At 40.6% G+C, this 27,393-nt stretch overlaps 2 protein-coding genes across 4 annotated transcripts; one reads left to right on the top strand and one right to left on the bottom strand.

Moving 5' to 3' along the window:
* Positions 1 to 1,228: 1,228 nt before the first annotated feature.
* LOC147322284 (E3 ubiquitin-protein ligase RNF31-like) lies at positions 1,229 to 20,835 on the bottom strand. Of its 3 annotated transcripts, none has more exons than XM_086306771.1 (24): positions 20,637 to 20,835; positions 18,662 to 18,867; positions 17,715 to 17,861; positions 17,452 to 17,607; positions 17,308 to 17,364; positions 17,014 to 17,149; positions 16,196 to 16,357; positions 15,951 to 16,101; positions 15,499 to 15,650; positions 14,490 to 14,626; positions 13,154 to 13,381; positions 12,717 to 13,058; positions 12,026 to 12,211; positions 11,732 to 11,938; positions 11,463 to 11,636; positions 10,262 to 10,360; positions 9,739 to 9,828; positions 9,457 to 9,571; positions 9,168 to 9,280; positions 8,699 to 8,809; positions 6,722 to 6,770; positions 5,294 to 5,390; positions 3,112 to 3,277; positions 1,229 to 1,956 (listed from the first exon to the last, which is right to left on the bottom strand). In XM_086306771.1, the coding sequence occupies exons 2-24, from the start codon at positions 18,863 to 18,865 to the stop codon at positions 1,909 to 1,911; spliced, it is 3,327 nt and encodes a 1,108-aa protein (XP_086162897.1). In that variant the 5' UTR covers positions 18,866 to 18,867; positions 20,637 to 20,835; the 3' UTR covers positions 1,229 to 1,908. The 3 variants fall into 3 exon arrangements, with proteins under 3 accessions (XP_086162897.1, XP_086162898.1, XP_086162899.1); XM_086306772.1 differs by having other exon boundaries at positions 13,154 to 13,378; XM_086306773.1 differs by lacking the exons at positions 1,229 to 1,956; positions 3,112 to 3,277; positions 5,294 to 5,390; positions 6,722 to 6,770 and adding an exon at positions 6,781 to 8,630.
* Positions 20,836 to 22,558: 1,723 nt separating this feature from the next.
* psme2 (proteasome activator subunit 2) lies at positions 22,559 to 27,392 on the top strand. Its single transcript, XM_086306767.1, has 11 exons — positions 22,559 to 22,741; positions 23,028 to 23,060; positions 23,177 to 23,239; positions 23,339 to 23,425; positions 24,771 to 24,819; positions 24,921 to 25,018; positions 25,123 to 25,191; positions 25,325 to 25,392; positions 25,490 to 25,544; positions 26,789 to 26,875; positions 27,062 to 27,392. The coding sequence occupies exons 1-11, from the start codon at positions 22,694 to 22,696 to the stop codon at positions 27,140 to 27,142; spliced, it is 738 nt and encodes a 245-aa protein (XP_086162893.1). The 5' UTR covers positions 22,559 to 22,693; the 3' UTR covers positions 27,143 to 27,392.
* Position 27,393: the final 1 nt, after the last annotated feature.

Here is a 27,393-nt window from a genome sequence, read left to right as displayed (position 1 = left end):
AAAGTTTTAGCTTGGACTTTTTTCTTTGATACAGAATTAATTAAATGTTTTATTTGATAACAGTTTTGCTTTCGCCTACAGGGTTTCTAAGTAGCGGTGCTGATGCATTCAGGAAAAAGAGGAAATCTCCTCTCCTTACACAAGTTTGTATCATTTCTTTACACTAACCTGTAATCTTATTGTTCACAAATGTAACATTTAAATTATCATTAAAAACAACACTTTAAAAGTCACATTTGGCTAAATTAACTGTATTAATGAAAACACCACAAAATCTGTCAAAACAAAGGACATCAGTAACTCCACTTTTGTTAAAATAATCATTCTATTTATTGAGATGATTTTCAACCTCATCTCCACCCATCGGTTATAAAGCAGAAAAAACTAGAAACTCTCAGACAAAATGTTAAAGATTGAAAAAACAAAAAAAACCCCAAAAAACCATTTTGGTTAATAAACGTACATTTATTCTGAAACAGACGTTTCCATTTTTTTAACTGGATAAATCAAACTGAGAGTTTATTACATCAAGAGCCAGCTCCACACCACAAATTATTTCCTTTCAAATCTTAAAATTTGTGCATCACTGCTACCTAAAAGGCACCAGACGTGAGAGCAAAAGAAAATCACAAATGAATGATTTTTTTAAAAACCCATTCCAAAGGTTTATCTCCTTCAAAATAAAACAACAAATTTCCAATACATTTAAAATAAAATAAACATGCTAATTAAAAACAGTCTGAATATAGAGAGGTGTACTACAAAGAGATAAACTGGTTAGTTGGGCATGGCGAGCTTTAAGTCAGAGTTTTCACTGTGATGAAGGTGGATCTCTTAAATGAACATGAACCCTCAAAGTGCTTTTTACTACAAGCCTCATTCACTTCAAGCACACACATTCATACAGCGCGTTTATTCTAACACACACACACACACACACACACACCTGCTCTACCTCAGTGACCACAGGCTCAGTTTAACCTGCTAGATCACCATGGTAACTAATGCTTAAGGCAACCTGGTCCTGTTCTATGGAAAGCAGGACTCTGCTTATGGAGTTAACGTCAGCTTTAAACCTTGCTGTTCTTCTTACAGGGCTACATCGCCATGGTAATTTATGCTGCAGCTACACCAAAGCACATATGAAATCACCTGAAACAGTGCATCCATTCCCCGTGGAGCTCAGTGTTTTTAGTGACAGTATAAATAATAAGCATCAATCATTAAATGCAGATTTTTAGGAGAAACTTTATTTGTAGCTTTTTTTCTCCGTTTCCTGGAGTTTTACAGCAGTTTTATTATTCTGTATTCAGTCTGAATTAAACGACAAAGCCTGTTGAATTAATGGAATATTTATATTTCATTTATATTTATTGTATCCCGATGATGGAGCATTACTGAGTCTGTTTTCTGTGTTTAACCTGTTCATATTTCTCTAAGATTACAGCTTTAGTTTCCTTCATATGATCAGCTGCTGTGCTGCCAGTTTTCAGTCCGCGATCGGTCACATGCTACAAACTGTCTGGTTTGATCATTCGAGAAGAAGCTCTCATCTGCTACTGTCACGTTAAAATTGAGGTTTTCTAGGCAAGGCTAAAAGCTTTCTGTGGCACTCATCTTTGGCTTCATTTTCTTTTAAAATATATCATTCATCTCTCTCAGTGACCTCTGATTGACGTAAATGGCATTCAATCATCTTGTGAAATAATGCGTCAAACACCACCTTTAATGTGAGCCCAGACCAGAAAGCTTCCATTAACAGAGAAAGTTGAGAAGCAGCAGTTATCCTCTGACTGGGATTTTAGGTTTTGTCAAGCCAGCTAAAGCGGAGAAAGCCCAGCTTTGTTGAGCGTGCTTCATAGTACACTCCTCTGATGTGGATCTGGGTGGAAAAAAGTCTGGAAGTCTTCATTTGTTTCGAGGAACTTTTTCTCCAAGAGGAACCTCCATCAGTTTCTGTGGGGAGAACAGAAATCAGCTACATGATCTCAACCAATTAAGAAAGAGTAATTATTTGTAAAGGTTTCTGTGGAGAGTGGCCTTCGAACAGCAGAAGAAACATATGACTTGCTTTGACAGGCAGTTTCCTTAAATTCATTTCTGCTTTCTTTTTAAGGACAGATGCCGTGTGACTCCCCATGATCACATATTTTTAGTAACTTTGTGTCCATGTTGGAGTTTGTTTTGAATTTTTATGAGTCATATTTTTATTCCGGTGTTTTGTTTTTACTTGGTAAAGCGTATTGTACCTTTGAACTCTATTTTATCATGTTTTGGTTTTTTAAATATACTTTTTCCAAGATTTATTTTTTATATTTTTAGTGGCTCCTAATGTTTTTCACATTGTTAGTGTACTTAAAGATGATTGTAGTAATTTTTATTGGTTAATCAATGTTTTAAATACATAAAGTAATGCTGGATGTTTTATTATTGTAGCTGATTTTAATTTTTCTTGGTCATCTGTAATTTTATTTTACTGTGAACATTTTATAAATAAACTTGATTTTAGCCTCATTCACTCATATTCATTCATTTATTTATTTGATGTATTTTTTTTATATGAATTATAAGTTAAGTTTGATGGATTTTTTCTGGTTCTCTTATAAGCTATTTTCAAATCAGCTATGTTTATCTAGCATTGCATTACATATATACTTTATATTTAATTATATTTTCTCATACTGTATTTATACTATCTTTACTTTCCATCCAACCAGACTTGGCGGACACCGAGTCGTTCCCAAGCTAGCCAACAGAGATGATCTGTGCAGCTGGTCCTGGGTCTGGCCCTGGGGCGTCCTCCTGGTAGGGCATGCTCAAACCGAGCTCCTCATTCTGTCTCTATGGAGAGCCCTCATTCTTTCAGTCACTACCCAGAGATAATGACCGTAGGTTAGGGTAGAAATTTTTATTTTAATTATTTTTTTAAATCCCCTTTTTCTCTTTTCTTTTAGTTGTTATTGCTTTTATTGACATTCTCAGAGTAATTATAGGACATTTTTTGGTTTGGTTTGGTCATCGTTTCTTTATTTTCCCCTGAATTATCCAAAGTGCCCAGTCCTACTGAACTCTCTTTGTCTGTGTGCATGAATACATTCATCGGCGTCCCACCTTGAGCAGTCGAGCTTGGTAAGCGTTGTCCTCCTCGCCCTCTCCTCGCTGTACGTCCACCTGGTACCTCTCACAGGCCCGAATCACCTCGTTGAGGTCGTAGATCAGAGCCGGGTCCAGAGAGTGAGCGTTTATCAGGCTCACCAGGTACTCCCTGTAGTGCTTACTGTGGGAACACACATGAATCTTAGAAGTTATCTTCATCAAGGGAGGCACAGATTCACCTGCAATATTTGATTTTGATTTTTAGGCGGTGTGTTGGAAACGACTTCACTCAGCTACAACCTGAACAATCCCAGTATTGACTCTGTGTTGGGTCTCGACCAACATGTGAGGAAACTATCTGACCACCACTTTACTCACAAGCTGCCGTTCAGCTGAGTCTGCTTGAGCAGGCAGTGCAGAGTGGCCCTTTTCTTTGGAAACTGCTGCCACAAATGTTGCCGTGACAGTGAACCTAAACAGTTCAAACTGGTGTGTCTTCTTGCCTGACCTGATTTACTCTCTGAATCATACTTTGGGTTTTAAAAGGAAAAAGCTGATGTTAGCCAGTTCCTGGCATCTCTGAGCAGATACCTGGTGTGGTGATGAATTCTTTTACGGCGTCTTTGTTCCTGAACTCGTCTCAGTTTACCGTCTTCTAATGAGATTACAGTAAATCAGTATGGTATGTATTGGAATTTGTAAAATGTTTCAGTGTTGGGGAGGACCTGCGTACGTAGTGGTTCATCTGAAGAGGCTGAAGTGACTGAATAATGCAAGAAAAGAAATTCCAGCATCATCCTGTCTTTCCGGATCTGCTGGATTTCTTGAATGTGAACCCTGATAATCTCTCTGACAGAAGTTAAGACGTTTCTGCACCTGTGTGTATGATTTATCGCCGTCTCAAATGTCGCAGACTGTTTCCATAAAACAACATTAAAACTTCTTTTACGGTTGAACCTCAACTTGAACTAGAAGTTGAATTGGAAGCTTTTTAGGGACTTCATTGTTTAGCTCTATGTCATCACTCTTGGAGGGATGTTTCTGCTGCAGCAGGCAGCTGTTTTGAGCGGAAATTCTTTAAGATGTCACAACACACCACCAGACAAAGGCACAGCTGAACATAATGGAGCCACTGAAGAGTCACATATTTCTATCATGAGGTCAGACAGATCACAGTGGGAGCAAAAGCAAACATTACTAGCGTTTCTCCCACGTGCAAATTGCTGGTTTAAAAAGAAGATTCGACAGGAGTGGAAAAAAAAACCAGCAACCAGAAAAAAAACCCAATTTGGACAAACTGGGACTTGAAGAGTGTCAGAGGTTACACGATGAGGGAGTCTTCAAGTTTTATTAAACTCTCAATGTGTGTCCCTGCTGGCTACAAACAAAGAAACGACATCTTATTCAGCCTCGGTTCCATTCATGCTAACATACTGCAGTGCTAAATGAAAAACTATAAACCAACACAGAAGTGCAAATCACAGCATAAACATTCATCCTTACAAACAGCAAACTGGGCATGAAGGGAAATAAGAGCCGCTGCCTTTGTGCTGGAGTTAGAAAAAATACACCCGATTCAATGTGATGCTTATCTCTACACATGACAAAAAATATATATAAATCTTTAGTGCTGATTGAACCTTTATGTTTATGCTGGCCCTCAGTCATCAAAACTCCCATTTAAGTATCTCGATCACTTCCCCCTGTGTCACAAATCACCTGTGATGCTACAAGCTTCAGGGTACGGACAAAGAAAAAATACACACCAACAACTGCCTAGTAGAATAAAACCATACTCCATATATGTACAGTATACAATTATGTGTAATCAGCAGTGCTATAACATGCACATGTGACACAAGACTGAGAGCACATGCTTCTATTTGATGGGAAGCTTCACCGTCACCACTGACAGGCTTTGACTCTTTGAACACAACAGGTCAATGCAGGACAGTATACAGGTTTTGATGAGCTGTGGAAATCACATGAGAACCGCAACCACAACAATGACAAAACATCTTCATGTGTAGAAACAACAGCAGCGCGTACAAACATATTGAGAAAATCGAATATGTTGAAACAGGAATTAGCCTAAGAGCGCTGTGAGTGGCGTTCTAATTTGAAACTTCCATCGAAGCAATTAAGATGCATGAAAAACTGTAAAAGGAAGCGCACGTGGAAACACAGATTCACTCACTCGCAGAGTCCAGCTTGTCCCGGCTGTGTTTTGATGCCACACGGTGAATCCACCTGCTGACCGCCTTCATCCTTCTGCTCCATCACACCACATTCATCTGCACCAAAAACACAAAGTCAATTAAAATGTATATAAAAACCACAAAACAACAACAACAACAAACAGTCAGTGAATTCATGCTAGAGCTCATTTATTAAATACCACCTGCATTCCTACGCATGGACACTAGAACTAACAGCCCCTTAACAACATCACTGTCATATTACATCATTCCTAAACATCAGCTGTAATCTTGTATCCATTTAAATATTTCTTATGTCTAAACTCCTTATTTACTGAATATGAGCAACATTATCATCATTACTATGAGGGTGATGAAACACCATATGGACCAAAGTATTGAGCCACAGGTGTGTAAAATCGAACACTTCACCATGTAGTCTGCCTTTACAAACGCTTAGGAAGGAATGGCTCGCTCTGAGGAGCTTGAGTGTGGTAATGCAACAGGATGCCACCACAGCAGCAAGTCTGTTTGTGAAATGTCTTCCCTCTGAAATATTACACAATCCGATTGAAGAGGAAGCATTTAGGCACCTCAGCGACTCGGCCTGGTGTCGGGCCTGACCGTTAAAGAGCGGATTACACCATGTGCTGAGGCATAGCTGCCGAGCTGCAAACCTCCCCCGCCATTAACAGCAGCACAAACGCTGTGCACCAGCAGCTTCATAACAGCTCCTGTTTGGTGTATAGCAGGCCCAGTACTTTTATCCATGTAGCGCAGTATTTATTTACAGAGCTCAATTTTCAGATATTATCATAAACAAATACACTGCTATCGATTTTCAAAGATCTAAGAAACAGACACCCTCTCTACTTTTAAGACTAGACTCTTTTCTTTATGATAAAGCTTATAATAAGGGCTGAATCAGGTGACCCTGAACCGTCCCTTAGTGCATTGTGGGAAGTCCCTCGCACCCTGAGCCTATAAACAGCCTGATGCTATTGCAGCATGTCACTCAGTTTCTTTTCTCCGTTGTTTCTCTATGGTTGCAGCAGATGGCTGCCCTGCACTGTGTCTTCCTGTTTAAAGAATATTCTTCCTCCCCGCTGTCACTAAATGCTGCTCAAAGAGGATCTTCCGATTGTTCTGATTGACTCTCTAATATCGTAAAGTCTATGGTAAAATATAAAACACTCCCTCACAACTATTGTTGTGAACTGGATATGCATGAATAAAGGTGAATGCATTTATTTTTCTTTTAATGCTTTTATTGCCAAAGTTTGTTTTTGTTTTGCACAAATGAGAAATGAAATGCTCAGCATCCGACTTCGCTTCTCTAAACATCCTGAAAAGCAAATCCGACCACTTAATTTTCAGAAATTGTTCAGTCATGCCAGGATTCCCATTAACACAAAAAACTGTTTTACCGGTCTGAGCTCCATTAGAGGGATCCGTGTTGAACTCCACACCGCTCCTCTAAGGGCAGAAAAACAGATCAATAAACACGCTCTTTACATTTAGATCGGGGACGAGCTCATCAGGTTTAAACAAACCCTCACATACCATCCACCTCTTACTTATAAATATAATAGAGCCGCAAAGAGACGAGTTATTAGTGAGGATAAATCACAAAATAAAACTTGTGTTGTTATTTGTCAAAAGGCCAAATTCCTGGTGACTCAAAGGGGAGGGGACACACCAAGCACAAACAAAGTTCTATTTACAACAGGACATAGGCTCTATTTACTATATCTGGCACAGTGGACTGTATGAACACAAGGACATTTTGTTTTATCCTTTACAATCAAATCATTTTCCCTGCCAGTCAGTTTATCCTCCAGATGACCTTAAATATCTTCATTCCAACACAGCTGATATTACATTATTTTGTCAAAGTGCATTATATTAGAAATACATTTAGAAAATTGGATAATGTGGTTTACATTGACAGAGTACACAGAGCTGCTCAAACAATTAATAATAATTAAGCTGTAAAGGTGTAAGCTGGTTTGCGGGGAGAGCACACTAAAAAGAAAATGGACCTCTTTGAAGCCAGAAAACTATCTGTGGTTCTGTGGGACAAAGTCACAATAACACAAACTTAACTATTCCAAAACCTCTTTCTCCTGATCATCGCGAGAGCCCAAGACGAAGCATTTCCTCACCGGTCCTTTTGTTTATTCACTTCTTCTCCTCATGATTTCTTTGATAACATTTATCATCTATTAACAGCTTTACTTTCAGCATCTGTATGAAAGACGCTGCTCGACTTTACTTAAATCCCACTGGTAGTGAGATATGAGCTGGAGTCAGGGTAAAAAAAAAAAAACGAGAAATGTTTAAATATTGTTGTGGGAGACATTTTTTGTGTTGTTGCCTTATGTGTGCTACTAAGGGTCACTTTATAGTATGGTGTGTTTATGGGACTGTATTTAAGGTAGACACATGTAATTAGCGCCCGGTGTTATTGGTCGGAAGAAGCAAACAGATTGTGACCGCTGCGCTGTTGTGATGAATGACGTTGATAAAGAGACTGTGGAACAACAAATACAAGTGATGGCAGTGCAATAATATGTTAAACAGACAGGATGAGTACGGCTGGAGTTATTAGACTGTGACAAGTTTCATTCATAACAGTGGCGTCGTGTCACCCCTGCCAACGAACACCTCAGTGGCTTTTATATTCCATTTCGAATATCAACGTTTTTTCTGGTTAATCTGCCCTGGATCACCTGCAGGTCATTTAATATGCTGCTGCTAGGCTCACTACTGGGTCTCACACCAGATCCACCACTCGCCGGCTTCCTGTTCCAGTGCAGCTTTAAGAAAGTGAAATTGAGCTCTTTTAAAATATTCACCTGAGGTCAGCTGACCCAGAGGCCTCCTAAAGGTCAGCTAAGTCACATGTTTTGTGGCAGTTTCTGCTTTTCTGCAGTTCATACTCTGCATTTTGATTCTGTTTCCCTTACTATAAGTTTCTGCAATGCATTTCAATTCTTTAAACTCTGCATTGTCTCAGATTATTTCCTGTAAAGCGCTCTGTGATTCCTGTCAGTATGAACAAACATTTCTCGCCCGCTGTCTGCTTCAGCTCATGGCCGACTGCCATCTGCTTCAGGTAACACAGGAACTGAACCATCTCTCATGGAAAGCAACAGTTTAAAATAAAAACAATTTACTGGGTGAACAGCAGAAGAAAATACATGTGTGGTTTGTGGTTTTTAGCTCAGCTGTGAGAGGACAGGTGGAGCAGGATATTTTAGAGAGTGGAGCCAGGTGGATTCAGCGGCACAGCTGTCAGCTGATATGTAATCCACGTAGGTCGGCTGCAGCTTCCTGTACAACAATCAGCAATGCAAATAATGCAAACAATGCAAAGAAACATACATACGTGAGCGTCTCACCTGTAGAAACGCCTGTAGTCTGGGAGGCTCCCAGTCTCTAAGATAGAAGAGGCAGTCTCGAGGGTGATGAGCGTGCAAGCAATTGAGAGAGCAGTCAGGCTTACATTTAGTCTGCAAAAAAAGGAGCAGCAGGTTTTAGTCAGGTTAAAGAAAATGTTACACTTTTAACTAAAAATTGCAACACTTTAAGATGTGTAATATTTGTCTAAATATATCAGTCTTAAACCAAATTGTATGAATTTTCCAGACATTAGAAGATGAAGAATGAACCAGAGGATGTGTCCTGAAACAAATGAGACTGCAACCTGCAGCTTGTCTCATACAAAGCACATCCTCCCAACAGGCTCAGCCCTCTTTCTAGAGCTGTGATATTATGGAGAATTGGAGCTCAAGCCTACATGCCACTGATATGACAAAGAAAAAGGGGGCTGTCTACCATACAAACATTCATCCTATAATTCACCCTCACCTTGTGGTAGGGGTTGTTGCAGCCACTGCAGAACTGGTACCTGCACTGCGAGCAGCTGAAGTGCATGCAGCCGCCCTTCGTCAGAGCGTACTGGAACCTGCAGTGAGGACATGCTGCAGGAAGATGAGATAAGAGCGAAAACAGGAACAATTGGCACAGATGAAAGCACACATTCAAACTGTGTGTCTGTGTGTGGTGAGGGAAGCTGACTGATGTACAAACAGAGGAGCCAAACATGGAAATGAAACTTGTGGTTGTGGTTTTAGGTCGAGTCTCTGGCAAGCCTTACTAATTCCGTTGTCTCTCAGATAGCCAGCCAGTCCCTGTCTCTGGTATTCCGGGTCATTCTCCCTCTTCCACAGTTGGAACTGCTCGCAGGACACATCCTGGTGCTGAGGTTCCCACTGTGACCAGAGAAGGGGTTAATGATTTGAGTGCTTCCTGTACTGAAGTGGCAAAGTTTCAAGGTTGCATGTGGAAACTTCTGAGACCTCTTCCTTATTTTTAATCAAATGTAAGATAAGATAGACAGCTCCCATGCACAACGGAAAATATTTCAGATTATACTCACAGGTTTCTTGCACTGAGCACAAAAACTCTTGTGGCAAGACAGGCATGTGACCTTCAGTTGGTCTCCCTCGTTGATAAACCCAGACGTGCACTGAGAAAGACAGGAAAGAGAAAAGGCTAAAAGATCTCTGCTTGGTTTTAAATAATTTTCTAAAACAACAACAAAAAAAACAACTGTAATCTACAGCACTAACATCCAAAGTTCCTAATTCCTTATTCTTTTAATGTTTTCAAGAAAATTAGTTTGTTTCTTTACTTAATCTAACTCCATATATAAATTTCAAACAACTGCTACAACTACAGGATAAAACTAGATTATTTTGACTCTGAGGTGCGTTCAAGGATTGTCTGTCCTTGTCTGGTTACACTGTCAATAAAATCCAGGCTTCAAAGACGGAGCTTAAAATAACCCAAATTATGTGTTGTATGAAAACTATGGAATGCAAATTACAGGGTGGAAATCTGATTGTTAAGAAGATTAAACGACAGGGGCGAACAAGCAGACTGCGTTACGGTGAACTCACATGACAGCACCACATGAACTTGGGGTCTTTCATGAGAGCGTGCTCGGTCAGCTTTTTGTGGAACAAGTCGTACACCTCAGGCTCCAGGCAGTCCCTCAGCTGGAAAACAAAACACGACACGAGGCGTCGCCGCGTCGTTATTATAAGACGAAAAACAGCTGCAGGTTTTGATACTAGTTTAATGTCATTTTGTGCACTTTAAACAAAACATCTTCCCCCTCTGAGCACTTCACCCTGTTTAAAAATGACTATGTTGAGATAAATGCAATTATCATGCATGATTACAATCCACAGCATCTTCTAAGAATATCTTAAAGAGCTAAAAATCTGTTTACAGATCAAATTCTGTCTTAATAGCTGAAACAAAGCTCCATTCTCCCATCAACCCACAAATAACCCCAGTTTCATAATTTCTTCATAAGTACTTATGATCACATGGAGAATCAGATGCAAACTGAAATCTTGGCCCTTGTATCTGCAGACGACACTAAAAGCCCCTGAAGTGTTCCCCACAGCCTTGCATACAGTCAGGAAAAGATGTTCAAGCTGCAGTTCGTGAGTAAATAATTATAGTACGCGTAATCTGTTTATACAGCTGTTTATATTGCACATCTGTTTAGGCTTTGGGAAATATGATTGAGACTTTGTCTGTAGTTATTTCTCACATGTAGCAGGAGACAATTCACATCAGGCATGTTGTCGTCTGTGGAAATACTCTGAGGTTTAGGCAAAGGCAGCTGGAGCTGAGAGAGGCAGGACACCCACTTTACTACTAATTCAAGCGGCCATTATCCCCTGTGCTTCTCTCACATCAACACAAAAGGACACGGCACAGACTTTGTAGCAGAGAGAGTGCAGGTCAAAGTGTTTATTATGTGATATGATGCACATGCGCCTCCAACAGGAAATATCTAGAAGAGTTCAGGGCTCAGTGAACGTGTGAAAACAGCTTTTCACAGGCGTGGGGAGGGAATTTGAATCCGGACTGCTGCACTAGTGCCATGTGGCACGTGGTCTCTTGCTCATCCACTGAGCTAAAGTGTTGTTCAGAAATGCCTTTTATTACTTTAAATATGCTCTGTGTCATGTATTTGTAACAAAAATAAATGACCTGTTTAAAGATGCATCTGGTGTCTCTTGTTAAAAATCCTATTTAGGACTTTTCACGTTAACGTTTCCGGCACATTTCCTCTGAGTTCACCTGTATATCCAGCGTGGAGAAGTAGCTGTCCAGCTTCTCTGGGTCGTTGATGTCGGGTTCGCAGCAGCTGGGACACACCATGTCTCGGATGTGTTTGTCTCTCACGGCGATGGTAAAGTGGGCCTTGAAGCATTCGAGGCACACCGAGCACTGACAGGACGTTAGAGACTGCATCTGGAGTACCAAGGGGAAAAGAAAGAGACTTTAAGAGCTGTGCATTAAACATAACTGGTTGCTGCGGAAACAGATCGCTCTCCCCGATGACCCACCTTGCTGCGGGGGAAGATGCTCAGACAGATGGGGCACTCGTTGTTGAGGAGACGCCTGATAAAATCTCTGTCATGTGACTCCTTCACGGCTTGCACCACATCCTCCAGGGAGTAGCTGACACCCGGCTCTTGGAGCAGCGACAGGACGAGCTCGCAGCGCCCCCAGCTGGGCAGGTCATACAATGCCAGCAGCCGCCTGCACGTCCTCTGAAGGGAGCAAGCCAGGTCAGCACAGAGGTTTATGTTAAAATGAAAAAGATACACGTCAAAACAAAAATCTCTTTCTAGTCAAACCTGTTTGTCTGGGTGTGCGGGATCAATCGGCGGCTCGGGCTGGGCTGTCCAGATTCGCTGGTGGAAAGCTTCCAGCAGGGGGCGCTGAAGCAGAGACAAAGCCCCCTGCATCTCACCTCCACTCTGCCGCAGGGCCTCCTCGCATTGGGCCACATCTTGGAAGCCCAGAGAGTGAAGCTCCTTCATCTTCACCCAGCAGGAACAACAAAAACAAAACAATGAAACAAAGGAATCACTTTAAATGGCTGCAGTGAACATAAAAGACTCACATCAAGAGTCTTTACACTGCTGATAAACAATATTAAAAACAGGCATTTGCTCTTTCACCAGTAAAGAGGTTTGAATCTCACCAAACAACAGGTGAGAGGTCCCAGCAGTGTAGTGAAAACTGGGAAGTTCCCAGCAACAACTTGGATTTTTTACATTTTCATTTTAATCCCTGTGAAGTTTAAGTTATAACCAACCACATGTTGTGGAGAAAAGCAAACAGACGTTTTTGGATTTTGAGGTGTGTCAAATGATTTTCTTAAATCAAAAGAAACAATTTTCTGTCGTAATTCACAAAATATTTGCAGTATGAAGGTTAAAAATAAAAAGAGTCCTTTTTGAGATAGAAGGAAGAAAAGTTCATACTTTCTTTTAACAATAAATATGTATTTAAAAAACTTTAATGTGCTTTTAATTGTCCCACCTTTTCTTTGCGGTCTCTCAGCAGCTCTCTCACGGCTTTGTCGGTTTCTCCTCCTGTTTTCAGCCACGCCAGCTTGGCCTCAGCTCTGGACAGCTTCATGCTGTCACCTATGGAGGTCGGACCGCTCTTCTCGGACTCGCCTCCGTCTCTCTCCAGCACGGGCTGCGTCCCGACACGCCCCATTTTGTAGTTCAGTTGGACTGAGGCGGCCATGGCGCAGATTTCATCCAGCAGGTGAGGCAGCTCTGAGGTCAGCCAGTCACAGGGATTAACGTTGCTGCCACCGCACGCGCCCAGAGCGGCGTACACCTCCTCTGGGCTAATGCCTCGCTTTTCTGCTTCCTGTGAATGAGAAACGTAATGCATCTTCTCTTTTCCAGCATTTCAATTCTATAATATTGTGATTTATTTTGAAAAATGTCAAACGTTTGCCATACTCTGATGTGACGGACAAGAGCGAGCCCGTCTTCTTTCATCGTCTTCTGCCTCTTCAGCTCCAGGTTGACTCGGGGCTTCGGCTGTGGCCGGTCCTTAGGTCCGCACGGCGTCTGCTGGAGAGACTGGGGCAGAGAAAGTCCACCAGAATCTTTAGGGGACATGTTGCACATCTCACACACTGTGGAGGCCTTGGTGTTAGCGAAGGTGCAGAATTGGCAGGTCCACTGCTAGAAGAAGAAAGAAAAGCATGTAAAGCAAACACTAACAAAAACTGATGACTTCAAAGGCTTTGCTGGGACACCTCCATCCTCACTTAAACTAACCTGAGTGTAATCCAAGTGAGAATGGCATTCGTGCTTTAAGTTATGTCTGACATTATGGTAATATTTTCATGTGTAGCTTAAACTTGACTTTAATGCTATAAAAAAAGGATTAAGTCCTCCTACTATCTGTGGACAAGGTCTAGATATCTGATTGGTAGGTGGTGATTCAGGACGTCATAATGATCCTGACCATGATGATGATGACAATATGGATCCTGGTCTATTGACTAATACAAGAAAAACTGACTATATCTAGAGATAGGTACAGCTGTTAAGCTTAAAGAACAGCAGGTGTAAGACAGAGGCTACCATGTAAAACAGCGGTCCCCAACGTTTTCTGCGCCACAGACCGGTTTAATGTCAGACAATATTTACGCCCAAGACAAAAACTGTGGTATTTTGTAAATATAATAATAAATGAGAATTCACTGTGTAATTGTGTAACTTTATTAGCAGCGTCCTCCTAAAATGCGCCAACTACATCCTCCTCTCTGGTCGCTATGGTAATATGTAAATATTTCTTTCAAAACAAGACGCACAACTACAACACGGGAAAAGACCCAGGGAAACTGAGTTAACGATAAAAACCCTGAAACACAAATTTCACACCCGGGCCCAAACAACTCATGTAACTGGTACCGGTCTGTGGGCCGGGGTTGGGGATCGCTGATGTAGAATGTCTTACAAACAAGGTCAAACCTAAATATATTGTACATACGATGAAACAACAACATGAGTTAGCCAAAAACATCTCAGAAACATCTAATCAGCAGAATAATTTAACAGCAAATTAATGTTTTTCATTAATCGGTCTTCTTATGAATTCTCTACTTCACTGAAAACCCAACAACAAGTGACTGTAGATAAATGTGTTCCCCGCAGAGCTAAGACTAACAGAAAAGGTTTTCATTCAGCAGGAATCTGTAGTCTCAGTCTGTGCCAACGCTCAGCACAGTAAAGACTGAGAAAATAAGAAACAGGTTAGTAGCGTTATCAGCAGCAGGAGACAAACCTTTGCGTCAGACAGAGATCTGAGGATGGACATGTCAGAGGAGACCGGAGGGCGAGTGGCCAGACGGGGGCGCTCACACACCTCGCAGAGGATGCTGCTGCCCTGATTCATCACAGTGCAGCTCTTACACTGCCACTCTGAGAGAACGAGCACCAACACAGTTCAGTTCAAATCAAATAGTTTTCAAACTTTAACATATTATGCAGAATATTTATGTAAAAACAAATGTTTCCTCCATAATAAGTTAAAGTTCGGTGCTTTTAATAAATTAAAAGCATTTCTACTTTAACTCGAGGGCACAGGGCGTCTGAAAATTAAACTTAAGCCTTTAAGTCAACCTTAATGGCACCTTAAATAAAATTTAAGACAAAACTTCCTGAGGCTTGAACTATTCCTTTCACCACCAGGGGGCACCAGTTACCAGCGTGTATCTCTTTTCAGCTGCCCACTCATATTTAAGAGATTTCCTCTGATGTGACCTTGATGACCTCCCTAGTTTAAAAGAAAGGTGACCTTGACCCTCGGCACCCCCCTAGTGATACAACCTGGTATTACATGCAGTGCAGTGCATGAATTCTTTAACCACAAACGCATAGTGTTTGATGTTATTCTCTTGAAAGCTTTAGTTGATTTTGAAAGGTTTCAGCTCTTTTAAAATACAGAAATTTACTATAAATACCTTTAAAAAATATTGCCTGAGTGTGTGGGCAAATAAGTCAAAAAATACTATGTTTATCTTAAGCTATATCTTAAGTTTCATTCATCCTCAAAACAGGGATTCCTGTCCTTAGTGGGAACTTCTAGGAATTGGTTTTAACCACAGAGAACAATAATAATAAATAACAATTTCCAACCATTTTTTCTTACACTTGGATCTTCCCCTTTTTCTAAAATAACAAAGAGGGTGGATAAGCAAGTGAACTTTAAACTCTATAGGGCCTTTTATAAGCAAATGTGTTAATTCACAGACACCCTGTAACCTGCTGCGTGTGTAAACCTTTGCTCTTACCTGCATTCGGCGATGCAGGAAGTGACATGGTGCTTTCCAGAACAGTGGACACAGCTGTGGCGAGTCGAGGCCGTTCGCAGGTCGTGCAGAGAACGGCTCGCATCTCGTTCACTGTAGTGCAGTGAGAGCACTCCCACGGGGACAGAGACGGGCTGAAAAGCAGCGGAGAAGGACAACATTTTTTTTCAGCTCCTAACAAGAACACGTCTTCAGCTAATCTTCATTTCCTCCACAGCTGCAGATCCCCAGATGTGATAAAATACATTGTTAAGACATTTCAGGGATCTCTAGAGACCCTGGTGTTTGATTCTCAGCAAAAACCTTTGGAGTTTTGATCAAACAAAGTTGATCCTTTATTGTAACAAAGGAAATGGTGAACAAATCCAGCCTGTGTCCTTCCTGGCTTTGATCTGCTGCCAAATAAAGAGCTGAATGTGGGTTTCTCTTCTCACCTGGATGTTTTAGCAGGTGTAGTAATGGTCCTGTTGTGCCCTTTACGATCAGGGTGGGAGTGGTACAGCTTGTCGCACTTCAGACACAACCTCTGGAGGCATGTGGCGCAACGAGCATGGACAGCAGAAATTCCACAGATGGTGCAGGTGTCTGCAAGAAAAAGACGAAGAGTTAAAACAGTAAGCAGCAAAAAACAAGCAGAGCCGAGGTTTGGCTTTTGTTTTGCAGATGTAACTCGGCCTACTTTGTTTGGTTTGCTGTAATTTGTCCCTCTTGTGACTGGCTCTGTTGGGGTGTCGGTGGAAGAGGTCATCGCATGCGTCGCAGAAATGTGGATTGTCACATGACGAGCAAAACAGAGACGCGTCTCCGCCGCACAAACTGCACCCGCTCACTGCAGCAGAGCCTGGAGACAAACACGAAACAGACCACATTTTTAAAACATATCAGGTCGTTGCCATTTTTCACAAAATTTAAATACATCCTCAGATAAACAACACCACAAGATATTCCTTACATTTGACTCTTAAATACATTGGTATACTGAAGAGTTCATGGTTTACTCAGTGTCTGCAAGATCCCAAAATCATCTCCTCTCCACCACTGTGCCCGGTAGGTGTCATGAGGTGTTTGTGCTGATATGCTGAGTTTGGCCCACTCTGTCCAAAGGACATTGTTCCAGGAGTCCTGTGGTTTGTTTAGACGTGTTCAACTTTGCCATGTTCTTCTTAAAGAGAAGAGGCGTTCTCCTGGCAACCCTTCTAAATAAGCCATACTTGTTTTTGTTCTTAACGTAATGACGCAGAGTAATACGTGATATGGAAACTTTAGACCTGAAAGAGGGTGTACTTTTATTTTACCATAACTGTGCGTCTTCAAAAATGCTATACAAAGTTTATAAATTGCTTCGGAGCACAGCAAAGTTTCTAAAAAAGCTTCTTAACTTTGTGGCATCAAATGAAGAAGAAACTAATTTGGTTAAGAGTTAAGAAGAAAAACTGCTGGAATGAAAAAATAAATAAAATAAAAACTCCCAGGCCATCAGGTGTGGCAGTAGCTGACCTGTTGAAGGTTTTGGCACCAGAGCAGGTTTAGGAGGAAGAGGCAGGATCAGAGGTTTGTCCCCCTGCTGCTGCTGCTGCTGCTGCTTCTTTTCCTCTACGGGAAGCTTAGCCACAGAGTCAGTCACCATCTGAGCCTTAACAAAAAGAAATAAATATCAGCATGACAAACAAAACGAATGAAGTCTGAAAAGGACAAACATTAAAAAACAGATTATCTTAATTCAGCCTGTTTTTATCTTTAATGAACTTAAATGAACTTTTCGGCCGACAGCCTTTTGAAACGTGTACACACCTTTGGGATGACGAATGGGATGATTTCTTTGAAGTGTTCTAGGTGAGGATGAGTGCCCTGAACAAACAAACATAAGAAAATGGAACATCAAAACTGCACGCACATGTTACCGATGATCAGATCTGCTTAGGAGTCGATACAAACCTTTACTATCATATCCACTTCCGTGCGTAGCGTCATGACCTCCAGCGTCACCGCTGCGACTTTTTCAGTATCCGGATCCTCGACTTCGTCGGGAAAGCTGAGGCCGTCGACCTGCTGGTTAGTGTAACCGTAGAGATAGAGGACTCTGCGGCCTCCCTGTGGACCAAAACCCACATTTCAATCCTAATCTTTTAAACAAAACTTAAAGGTTCTCAGTCAAAGTTTCTGCACAATCTTTGGACACGATGGAGTTTTTTCCTCACTTTGATGGCATCCACTGTAGTCCTGAAAACAGGATTGTTGTGCTTGACACTCCTCCAGTATCTGGGTCTGGTGGGAGAGGTCAGGTTACAGCCATACTTCTCCAGGATGCTCAAGGCTTTGATGAATCGATTCAAAGACTCCAGGACCTGGTGAGAAGAAAAATTAGTATTGATGTTAATCAGTTTGCCTCCATTATTCCATCCAAATGAATTATTTGTGATGATTTAGTTAACAACAATGTTACAATGAATCACAGCTAGCAGATGAGGCTGGTATCAAATGCAGGTTAAAAAAAGAGCTTTCATATCCTATCCTATTCATATCTCCTGTGAATTACTATGCAATACAATACAAGCATCCAGGATACTAATACTTGTTTCTGTTTCTCTATGTCATAGACATTGAAGTGTTGCAGTTTTGCTGCTGAAGCTATGCTATATCCCATGATATCGATACTCAAACTTGATTACAGAAAAGAAAAATGCTCCAAACACTGACTTTATTTTAAGCTCCTGGTTCTGTGTGACATAATAGAGAGGGAAATCCCTATTCGGCCTTCTCAAAATCTTTTACAGAGGGGTAACCAAACAGAAACAAGCTGACATAAATGGGGAGGGGCTAACAGCTCGTTTCAGACAGAGGATGAACTGTCAAGTCCCAGTGTAAAATGCATAAGGATTATTTTGAATAATGAATGATGCAAAGCTACTGTAGCAGTTTAAGATTGGAACAAATTTACTAACAGAAGCCACAGTGCTGAAGATAATTTTTCACTCCCCTGTGGATATCTTCATCTTTGTTTTCATCCAAAAAAATCAAAGATAAGTGTCACAAAATCTTTTTTCCTTAATAAAAAAAAAAAACTGAGTAGACCTTTGGGGATCAAACAGACACAGAAATGTTACATCAAACTGCACTAAAGCGATCGTTTAAGAGAAAAGATTACCTCCTGTTTGTTACGACCTGCCGAGTTCTCCTTCAGCATAACCTCAGCTGAGACGTGGCGGTACTTCTCCGACAGAGGCAGCTCGATAGTGGCCATCGTCTGAACGTCGGCCTTCACTTCCTGAGCTGAACCCGAGGACGAAAGGAGAGACTGGGCTCTTCTCCTGGCCTCGTCCATCTGGACGGACGCAGGACTGCTGCTCATTGCTGTTAGAAAGAGAAGAGAACTTTTTAGAGATCGTTCCAGGGCTTCAAAATCGAGGATCAGCTGATTTATTTGGTTTGGAAAATCACTGCAAATTCGCTGTTATTTTCGGTCTGTGAGACGGTTTTTGTAAAAGAAATAACTGATTAGAGGAAAACATAAAAGTCACATTAATGTGCGGCGAGACTCAGCAAAGACTGCCAGAGGAGATCAAAAAGCTAAACTCACAGTGTAACCTCCAAATTTCAAAATACATTAAACCTCAAAATTCCGATAGCGTTTTGTTAAGATGACCAAGACACTCAGTTTATTATTAAATATGATCTGTAAACTACTGTAATAAAGCTTTGCAGGTGTGGCTGTCTGCAGGTGGAGAGCAGGTCCCCTGCTGGTTCCAGCCACGCCTCATTCCACGTTGTTATGCAGGGACCGTTTGAGGCCTCGGGCTGTTTTCTGTCTATCTTACCCTGCTTTCCTGCAGGGTTAAAGATGTCCAGCTTATTGGTGTGTCTACTATGTCAAAGTTCAGTCATGCAGTTTTTATAGATGATTTGTATTTACCAATAACAATCAGGATAAATAAAGATAATATATAAATCATTACCACAGCATCAATATAAGGACCCAAAAATGTCAGCAGATTACTGAAATTATACAAAAGCTCTACAAAGGTTCCCCACAGAAAACTAAATCAGGAATAAGAGTGGAAAGTTGTTTCTGCCAGTGAAAAAAAACAAAAACAAAAAAAACCACTTGTAAGTCAAAAATTTGGGTTAGATATTGAAATTTTGAGATAGTAAGTATTAATCTTTATTATGGTGGCAAAACAAGACTCCATACCTGAGAGCCACAAAAACAGGTATTTACTCTAAAACATCTGTAGGAACGAGGTCAAGTAGTTTTCTACATAACAAATTTTAAATTGACTCTCAAAAAATGATGCTATAAAAACACCTAAAAAGTTGAGCCCTCGTCTTCACTTGAAAAATGACTTTTGAGAAGTCTAATAACAGCAGGGACCTGAACTTTCTGACCTTTCCCATAACTCCTATTATGAAGGGCATCACTCCATAGTTTCTTTTTTATTTTATTTTTTTATGTGAGCTGGTCAAATAAAAGGAATTTGATGAAATGATCCAATACACGGAAGTCAAACACAATGGTTTCATAACAGTGATTACCTGAGTTACCACCTGATTTTTAGACGTTCTTCAACTACATAGTATTAACGCCTGATCACAACTTTTCCACGTGTTCACAGATTAAATACTTAATATACTTTAACAAATACTTATCCTTAAATAAAAAAAATAAAAAAATAGCTAGGTGCAAAACTTGCAACCTTGTTTATTATTTTAAAAATCAATCCAAAAATGGCCAATCCACACTGAAAAAGGACACGAGTGGCAGAGGAAGGATAACAACAGGAAGGATCAACATTCAGGTAAATCAAACAGTCATCGGTGACCTTTATAATTGATAATTTCACTTTTAATAAACCATGTGATCTGATGGGAAAGTCCAGGCTAATCATAGTTTCAGAGGTAAACAGTTCAGTATCACATCACAGTCGCCACTTTAAATCCGCTCCCTGCTACTTTCTGTACAGTAAAACATCAAATTAACTGGACCCGACGGTGGATTTTTTTGTCACTTTGACCGTCTTGAAGTCCCAACAATAACAATTCACAGCAGCTGAAAACGAAACTCTAAAAACAGAAACTTTAACACAGCTCCATAACTTAGCTTCATATCTGATCAGTTAACTTACCGCCTCAGCTGTTCTGGCCTTCTTTTAACGGTTATTTCTGTCGCCTCTTCTCCGAATAAAGTCTTTACATTTCCGCCAGTAAAGTCAGCACGTTTTAGATTTCAAGCCAGCGGTTAGACCCTCTTCTACAGTGAGCTCCTTCAGTCTGTCTGAAGCTAGCTTTATGCTTTAAACGCGGAACTCCTCCATACTTCCGGTCTGATTGTGATCTTTTCAAAATAAAAGCGGTATTCCAGTAACAGTAGTCATGAAAATGATTAACTTTACTATGTATGTATTTATTTATTAAGCTCCCAGTTGTATCATGCCTAAAAAAAATTTAAATATTTAATTAATTATGACCAGCGACCAAATTATTAAATAATTATTTAATTAATTTTGTAAATATTTCATATTATATTTACATTTTTGTTAGTTGTGACACATTTTACCAGCTTTTTGGACAAAAAAATGTGCCTGAGTCTGGTATTTTATTATCTGTACTATCTTTGAAAAATAATCATCAGTGATGCAAATTTGTATTTTTCATTAGTTATTGCATTAATTTTCGTTGTTTAAAACTACTAAATTATTTAAAACTACTAAATTAAGAAAACCTAACAAAAAAAACATCCCCTCCACTCTCGCTGGCCACTTAATTAGTGACACCAGCTCAGCTGCTTGTTAATACTAATATCAAATGAGCCAATCATAAGGCAGTAACTCGAACTGAGCATGAGAATAGTGTAAAAGGTGATTTCAGTGACTATGTCATGGTTGATGTTGCCAGATAAGCTGGTTTAAGAAACTGCTGATCAACTGGGATTCCCCTACAAAATCCTCTCTAAGGTTTACAGAGAATGGTCTGGAAAACAGAAAACATCCCGTCAAAGGCAGTTCTCTGGGTGAAAATGTTGATGCCAGAGGTCAGTGAAGAATGGCCAGACTGCTTAAAGTTGCTAACAAGGCAACAGTAAATCAAATAACTTCTCATTAAAATCAAGGCATGCAGACGATCATCTCTGAACGCACAGCACATCGAACCTTGAAGCAGATATGCCACAGATCTGAAGGCAAAAGAAGGTCTAACTTGGTACTACCAGTGAGTGCCACTTTATTAGGTACAGCCACATTTTTATTTAGGTTCATTTTAAGTGAGTAAGTAATTTCCCATTTATTTTTCTTTTTTCTAAAGTATAGTTTTATTTTATTTGACTTAAAAGAAATGTGTCAGCTCATAAAAACCTTTGTTTTATATATTTAATGTTTCTCAAGTTTCTTGACCAATCGAAAAAGAAGCTACTGTGCAAAGTCACGTTCATTTTAGCACAATCTTCTAGAAGTATATATATTACATCCAACGTCATTCATTAATTTTGCTCTTACTCTGATGACTTGTTGACTCCTTGAACTCCATCAGCAGATTAAGCTCCTTCATACAAATACAAGACAAAAGACGCGTTCAGGATGAGGCAATGAAGATCATAATAAGTAATCACATTTTGTTTAAACCACATGACTTTTTTTCATTGGCTCAGTTTCATTTTCTTTTTCAGTTTCTTTTGTCAAAGGTCCTTTAGGGGTGTGAAAGAAATCAGCTTTATACTGTAACTGACGTGAGGCTGTATCAGTGAACCTGATCCAATTTATTGTTCATTCTACAGACTTACACTGTACAGGAGATTAAAAGAGGCCATTTTTAAATTGACGGTATATATTTAAATTCTTAAACTCTTTAGAAATTGATTTGAAAATGTATTTATTCTAAAATCACTATTCTGCTCTGCAGACAACCGCCTTCATCTTAAATAATCCTGTAAACGCCTCTCGGTGTCTGTACCGTGTACTGGGTTGCCATGTACAGGATATTCAAGTTTGAAAGCTGAGCCTGTGCCAGGAGAGGAGGAGGGAGTCAGTAGGAGGCGCATCCGATATCAAATCGAAAGCAAAGTGAATGAGGAAATAAAAAAATCCACAAGACAGACATATTGTCCTGTGCTGCAGCCGTCGGACTTCATTTAAACCGCTCCAGCGGATATATTTATGATAATATATTCCTGAAAAAAGTTTCTTTAGTCATGTCAAAGGCAGCGACTCTGAAAATAAGCAGCACGACTGCGGGGAAGGTAAGTCGGTGAGCTTTTGCTTTTTGGGAGTAAGCGCTCTCTGAGGAGGGCAGGTTGCAAGGTAAAGGAGCTAAACGGCTTCCCGGCGGCCTGCAGTGACTTTAAAGCGGACTTGGTGTGAGTGTTGAGCCCCGGTGTGTTTGAAAGCAGTCGGTTATAGTTGAAAAGCAGCGGAAAGTCCCCCGCAGCGGGCAGGAAAACGAAAGTAAAGCTTTTCACAAACGTGAGTCAGCACTTGAACCGTGTTTTATTTGGTTTATTTAGTCTGCTCACCTTTTCTCCACAGGTGGACAACTTCCGCCAGGCTCTGTATCGGGAGGTCAGTTGACACATTGATTGCGTTAAATTAGTAAAATATTGAAATAAACCAACTTTTGTGACTTAATAATGACTTGAGGCCCCTCTTTGTGTGTGTGTGTGTGTGTGTGTTTCCAGGCAGAAACTCTCTTCTCTGACTTCATCCCTCTGAAGATCATAAAGCTGGACTCTCTGCTCAAGGTGAAGCATTTTAACTGACAGCCTCTGTGACCTTTGATCTGGGAAAACTGCTCTTCACTCTTGTCCTTGTGTTTGTCTTTTATTTGATTATTTTGTCAGGATGAGGGCTTCAGCATCACAGAAACAGCTTCCCTTAGGGCTCCTCTGGACATCCCCATACCAGACCCTCCTTCCCCCGAGGACGAGGTGAGAGCGCCGCAGCCTGTCACGCTTTAAGCTTCATCTTTCACTAAACATGGCCAACATGAATGTGTTTGAGATCACTCATTCCATATGAATGTGCTTCAGTCCACTAAAACGGTGAGAAGGCTTTTACTTTGAAAAACTGGGTCATTCGGCAACATTAATTGACCCATACACTGACACAAGAACTTGTTCCCTGCCTCTCACGCAAGGACGCTTCAACACGTAGACTTGAGGAGGCGGGGATCGAACCACCGACCTTTTGATTAGTAGACTGCTATCAGCCCAGCTATGAAAAGTGCCATGGAGTTTTCTAATATCCTCACTTTACTACACAGGCGTGGAAGTTAATATTTCTGGAGCTTTACACAATCACTGTGATTTGAAATGCACATGTAATAAGACATATTATTTAACTTGGGCTGTACCAACGCATGTTAAAATAAATCTGGGTTGGTTTGGACAACTTTAATTGAGGCTCATGAATTATAATGAGCCGGACATCCAGATAAGATTCAGGACGACGCTACTAATTACATTATTATAACAACTTATCTTTATAATATCATACAGAAGGAATAAGAAAAGGTCAGTTATGGTCAGAAGTTGGGATAAGTGAAGGTCGGTAACTTTTGGTTCATTTCATCTGTTTATTGAATTAAAATAAAACACCCTGAGACTCTCAGGGTGAAGCTCGGGATAACATAGTGACAGAAGCTTAGATCTCTGACAGCAGATTTGGAGGCCTGTAAAGACCCCGCTTTGCAGGTAGAGGACTGATATTTGGTTGCAGCTTGTCATATACAAGGCACATAATATTCCTTAAAGCTTTTGAAATCAAGGGAACAGTTTCACAAAAATTAAGCTCAAATTTTCTGAGAAAACTATTGACATTAGAGACCAGAAGCTTTGCCCTTCCAGAAATCTCAGTTATATTTTTTAATATACTGAAAGTTACTTTTCTGACGTGCTCTTCACTAGTGCATTAATTGACACAGTCGACCGACACACTCACATCTCACTGTGACAGCTTTGACCTTTGAATGTGTCTTTATTGGCTCTGAATGAATTTTAACTGGATTAATGTGAGTGCAAATATTCAGCTTCCTCACTTGCAGAAGGAAAAAGGGGTATAGCACCTATGGAGACATCAAAACATGTGCTATGATTATCAAAAAATGACCCCACCCTGCCATGTTGCTGTGGGGTCACAGATAGGATTATAAAAGAAGGAGGAAGGCTGTGCACAAACTGCTACTGTGACATCTGATTTCTCACATTTTTAATTGATTTAAGACGCCCGGTAAAGCCAATCTTTTCTCACTCTGTAAAAAAATGTCTCTCTCAGGAGATGGAGACCGACAAGAATGAAGACGACGAGAAGAAGAAGAAGAAGCGTAAGGCATTTTTGTAGTCACACATGTGAAAACTGAAAGGTAGCATGTGATGTCTGTGGGGACGGGGAACAAAAGCTTCATCTGTTCTCTCTGCTCTTCAGCGCCGAAGTGTGGCTTCATCAAGGGGAACGAGAAGATCACGATGGTGCTAGAGAGAGTGAAACCAGAGATAGTCGCTTTTAGAGAGACCATCATCACTGTGAGTGAATCACTGCCGCTCTGAGGGCTGATTGATGCTCTAAGACAGGAACAATATGAGAATGATTTTAAAATGAGGATTAATGCTCTGGGTTCAAACTGCAGGTCACCTGCTGGATTCAGCACCTCATCCCAAAGATAGAGGATGGAAATGACTTCGGAGTTGCCATCCAGGTATACGTCGTCTGTTTAATTGGCTGCTCTTTCATTTTAATTGAATATAAAGCCACTGATTTTAACTTTTGGATTAATGTGATAAAGAAATACGTTGACCTTTAAGGTTTTTTGGGGTTTTTTTAAACCACAGGAGAAAATCTTGGAGAGAATCGCTGCAGTGAGAACCAAAGTCGACGGTTTTCAGACCAACATCAACAAGTAGGTTGGACGTAAATCCTTCTTTAAAGCGCGGCAGCTGCCTTTGTGTCATTTTACTGAGAGTGGAGCCTTTCATCACTACTGTTTAAATCCTCAGGTACTTCACAGAGAGGGGGGATGCTGTGGCCAAAGCTTCTAAGGAAACTCATGTGGTGAGTGATGATCTCTGCCTTTCTGCATTTGAACGCAGACTGCAAACATCGCGCCACAGAGTTCAAACACACTTAGGGTGCTTTCACACCTGCTGTGTTTAGTTCATTCAAATTGAACTCTGGTTTAATTTGCACCCCGTTGCGTTTCTTTTGTGCACATGTGAGCACAGTAATAAAGACCCTTTGGAGGAGGTAGTGTTCCTCCCGTACGGTTCATTTATGTTGTGAATGCACTCTGACCTTAATCTAAACTGCCAGGTGTACGTTGCTAGATAAGCTAAACATCTCCCTGTACCTACATGTGGTTTGCATTCTGGGATGTGGACAAGGTAGACAAAGGTCTGTACAGGTTAGCAACTAGCTATGAAATGGACCTAATCCTCCAGAACACAGCACCTTGTTCCTGTTTGTACTTTTGTCGCTCCCACCCCAGGCACATCTGGCCAATACGGGGACTGAATGTGCTCACGTTTTTGTAATCATGCACTTTGGTTTGTTTGGAGTTCACTTGGATTCTTTTCTGGGTGAAAAGAAGCCAAATCACAGGAAAAAAGCTACAAGTTTGCAAACTCATCAAATGATTCGGACCAAAGTTATAACAAACTATAGGTGTAAAAAAACGCCCTTAAAAATCTTTCTCATATAATAGTTGGAGCAGTGGTTCCCATAGTTTTCTAATATTGTGCATCCTGACCACCACATGGAGCAGAGGAAGTGATGCTGGATGAGTTTTGGGAAATTTTCTTTCAAGTGGAAAGAACAGCTGGATTTAATGCCAGTATCAGATTTGAACAGTATAAAAGGTGGATGATAGCGGCACTTTGAAGTCTCACTTTTAGCATTTTGGCCACCACTGTTAGTTTTTGGCCACCCTTTTGTCCAGACATGCCTGCTAATTACTGTGACATAACAAACTAATTAGATGCCAGAATTTCACGCACCAAAACCCGATCACAGACTTCTTGTCTGTTACACACAGCAAGTCACATTAGTCAGATAACTCTATTCAAAATGGATTAAAGTCAGTAGAAGGAAGACTGAATACATGTGTGGATGAGAGCTGCAAAGGTAAATACACTGAATATGAGCTTAAAGCCTGAGAGAAGACACAAAGATCTCAGAGATGGATGAACACTAGCTGGTTTTAGTCTTTTTCGTCACTGAACATCCCAACAAGCCTCGAAGTTTATGACACAAAAAGGAAATATGAAAAATGCCTTTAACTCTTTTTGTTCTGCCCTCAGATGGACTACCGCTCACTCGTACACGAGAAGGACCAGGCCATCTACTCGGATATCAGAGTGATCGTCCTCGACATCCGCGGCTTCTACGTAAGAAGCCTACATTTATATTTCTCCCCAAATACTTTAAACCATGGAAAAAAAATGGATCTTAAATAAAATATTTGAGTTTTTCTAAGATTAAAAAACTGATTTTCAAACAGTTTAATCACTAACAATGTATTTTTAGCTGCTGTAAGTCAATTATTAATCTGCATCTCTGCTCGTTTCCCTCAGGCCGAGCTTTATGACATCATTAGCAAAAACCTGGAGAAGGTGACCAACCCAAAAGGAGAGGAGAAGCCCTCGATGTACTGAGGCTCCCGGGGAACGGGAAAAGCCACTGGGATGAATTTAAACAACCTTCAGCTGCATTGATCACCTGCTAAACTCAATATCAATCAAGTATCCGGCTCTTTGTTTGATAAACATTTAAAATAAACACATAAACAACTGGATGGTTTTTTTAGTTCTGCTGTTTCATGGTAACACTTTGGTTTTATACCAAGATTTGCACTAAATTTTAAGTTGTGTGGTAAAGAATGAATAAAGAAAAGTGTTTTTCAGAC

Source organism: Aulonocara sp. 'chitande type north' Nkhata Bay, linkage group LG9, assembly GCF_057382095.1.
Source record: "Aulonocara sp. 'chitande type north' Nkhata Bay isolate Kocher_YH1m ecotype deep benthic linkage group LG9, A_spYH_male_GT1.1, whole genome shotgun sequence".
Classification (NCBI taxonomy): Eukaryota; Metazoa; Chordata; class Actinopteri; order Cichliformes; family Cichlidae; genus Aulonocara; species Aulonocara sp. 'chitande type north' Nkhata Bay.
Note: the sequence above shows the minus strand (reverse complement) of the source record. Positions and strands in the feature narration are given on the sequence as shown.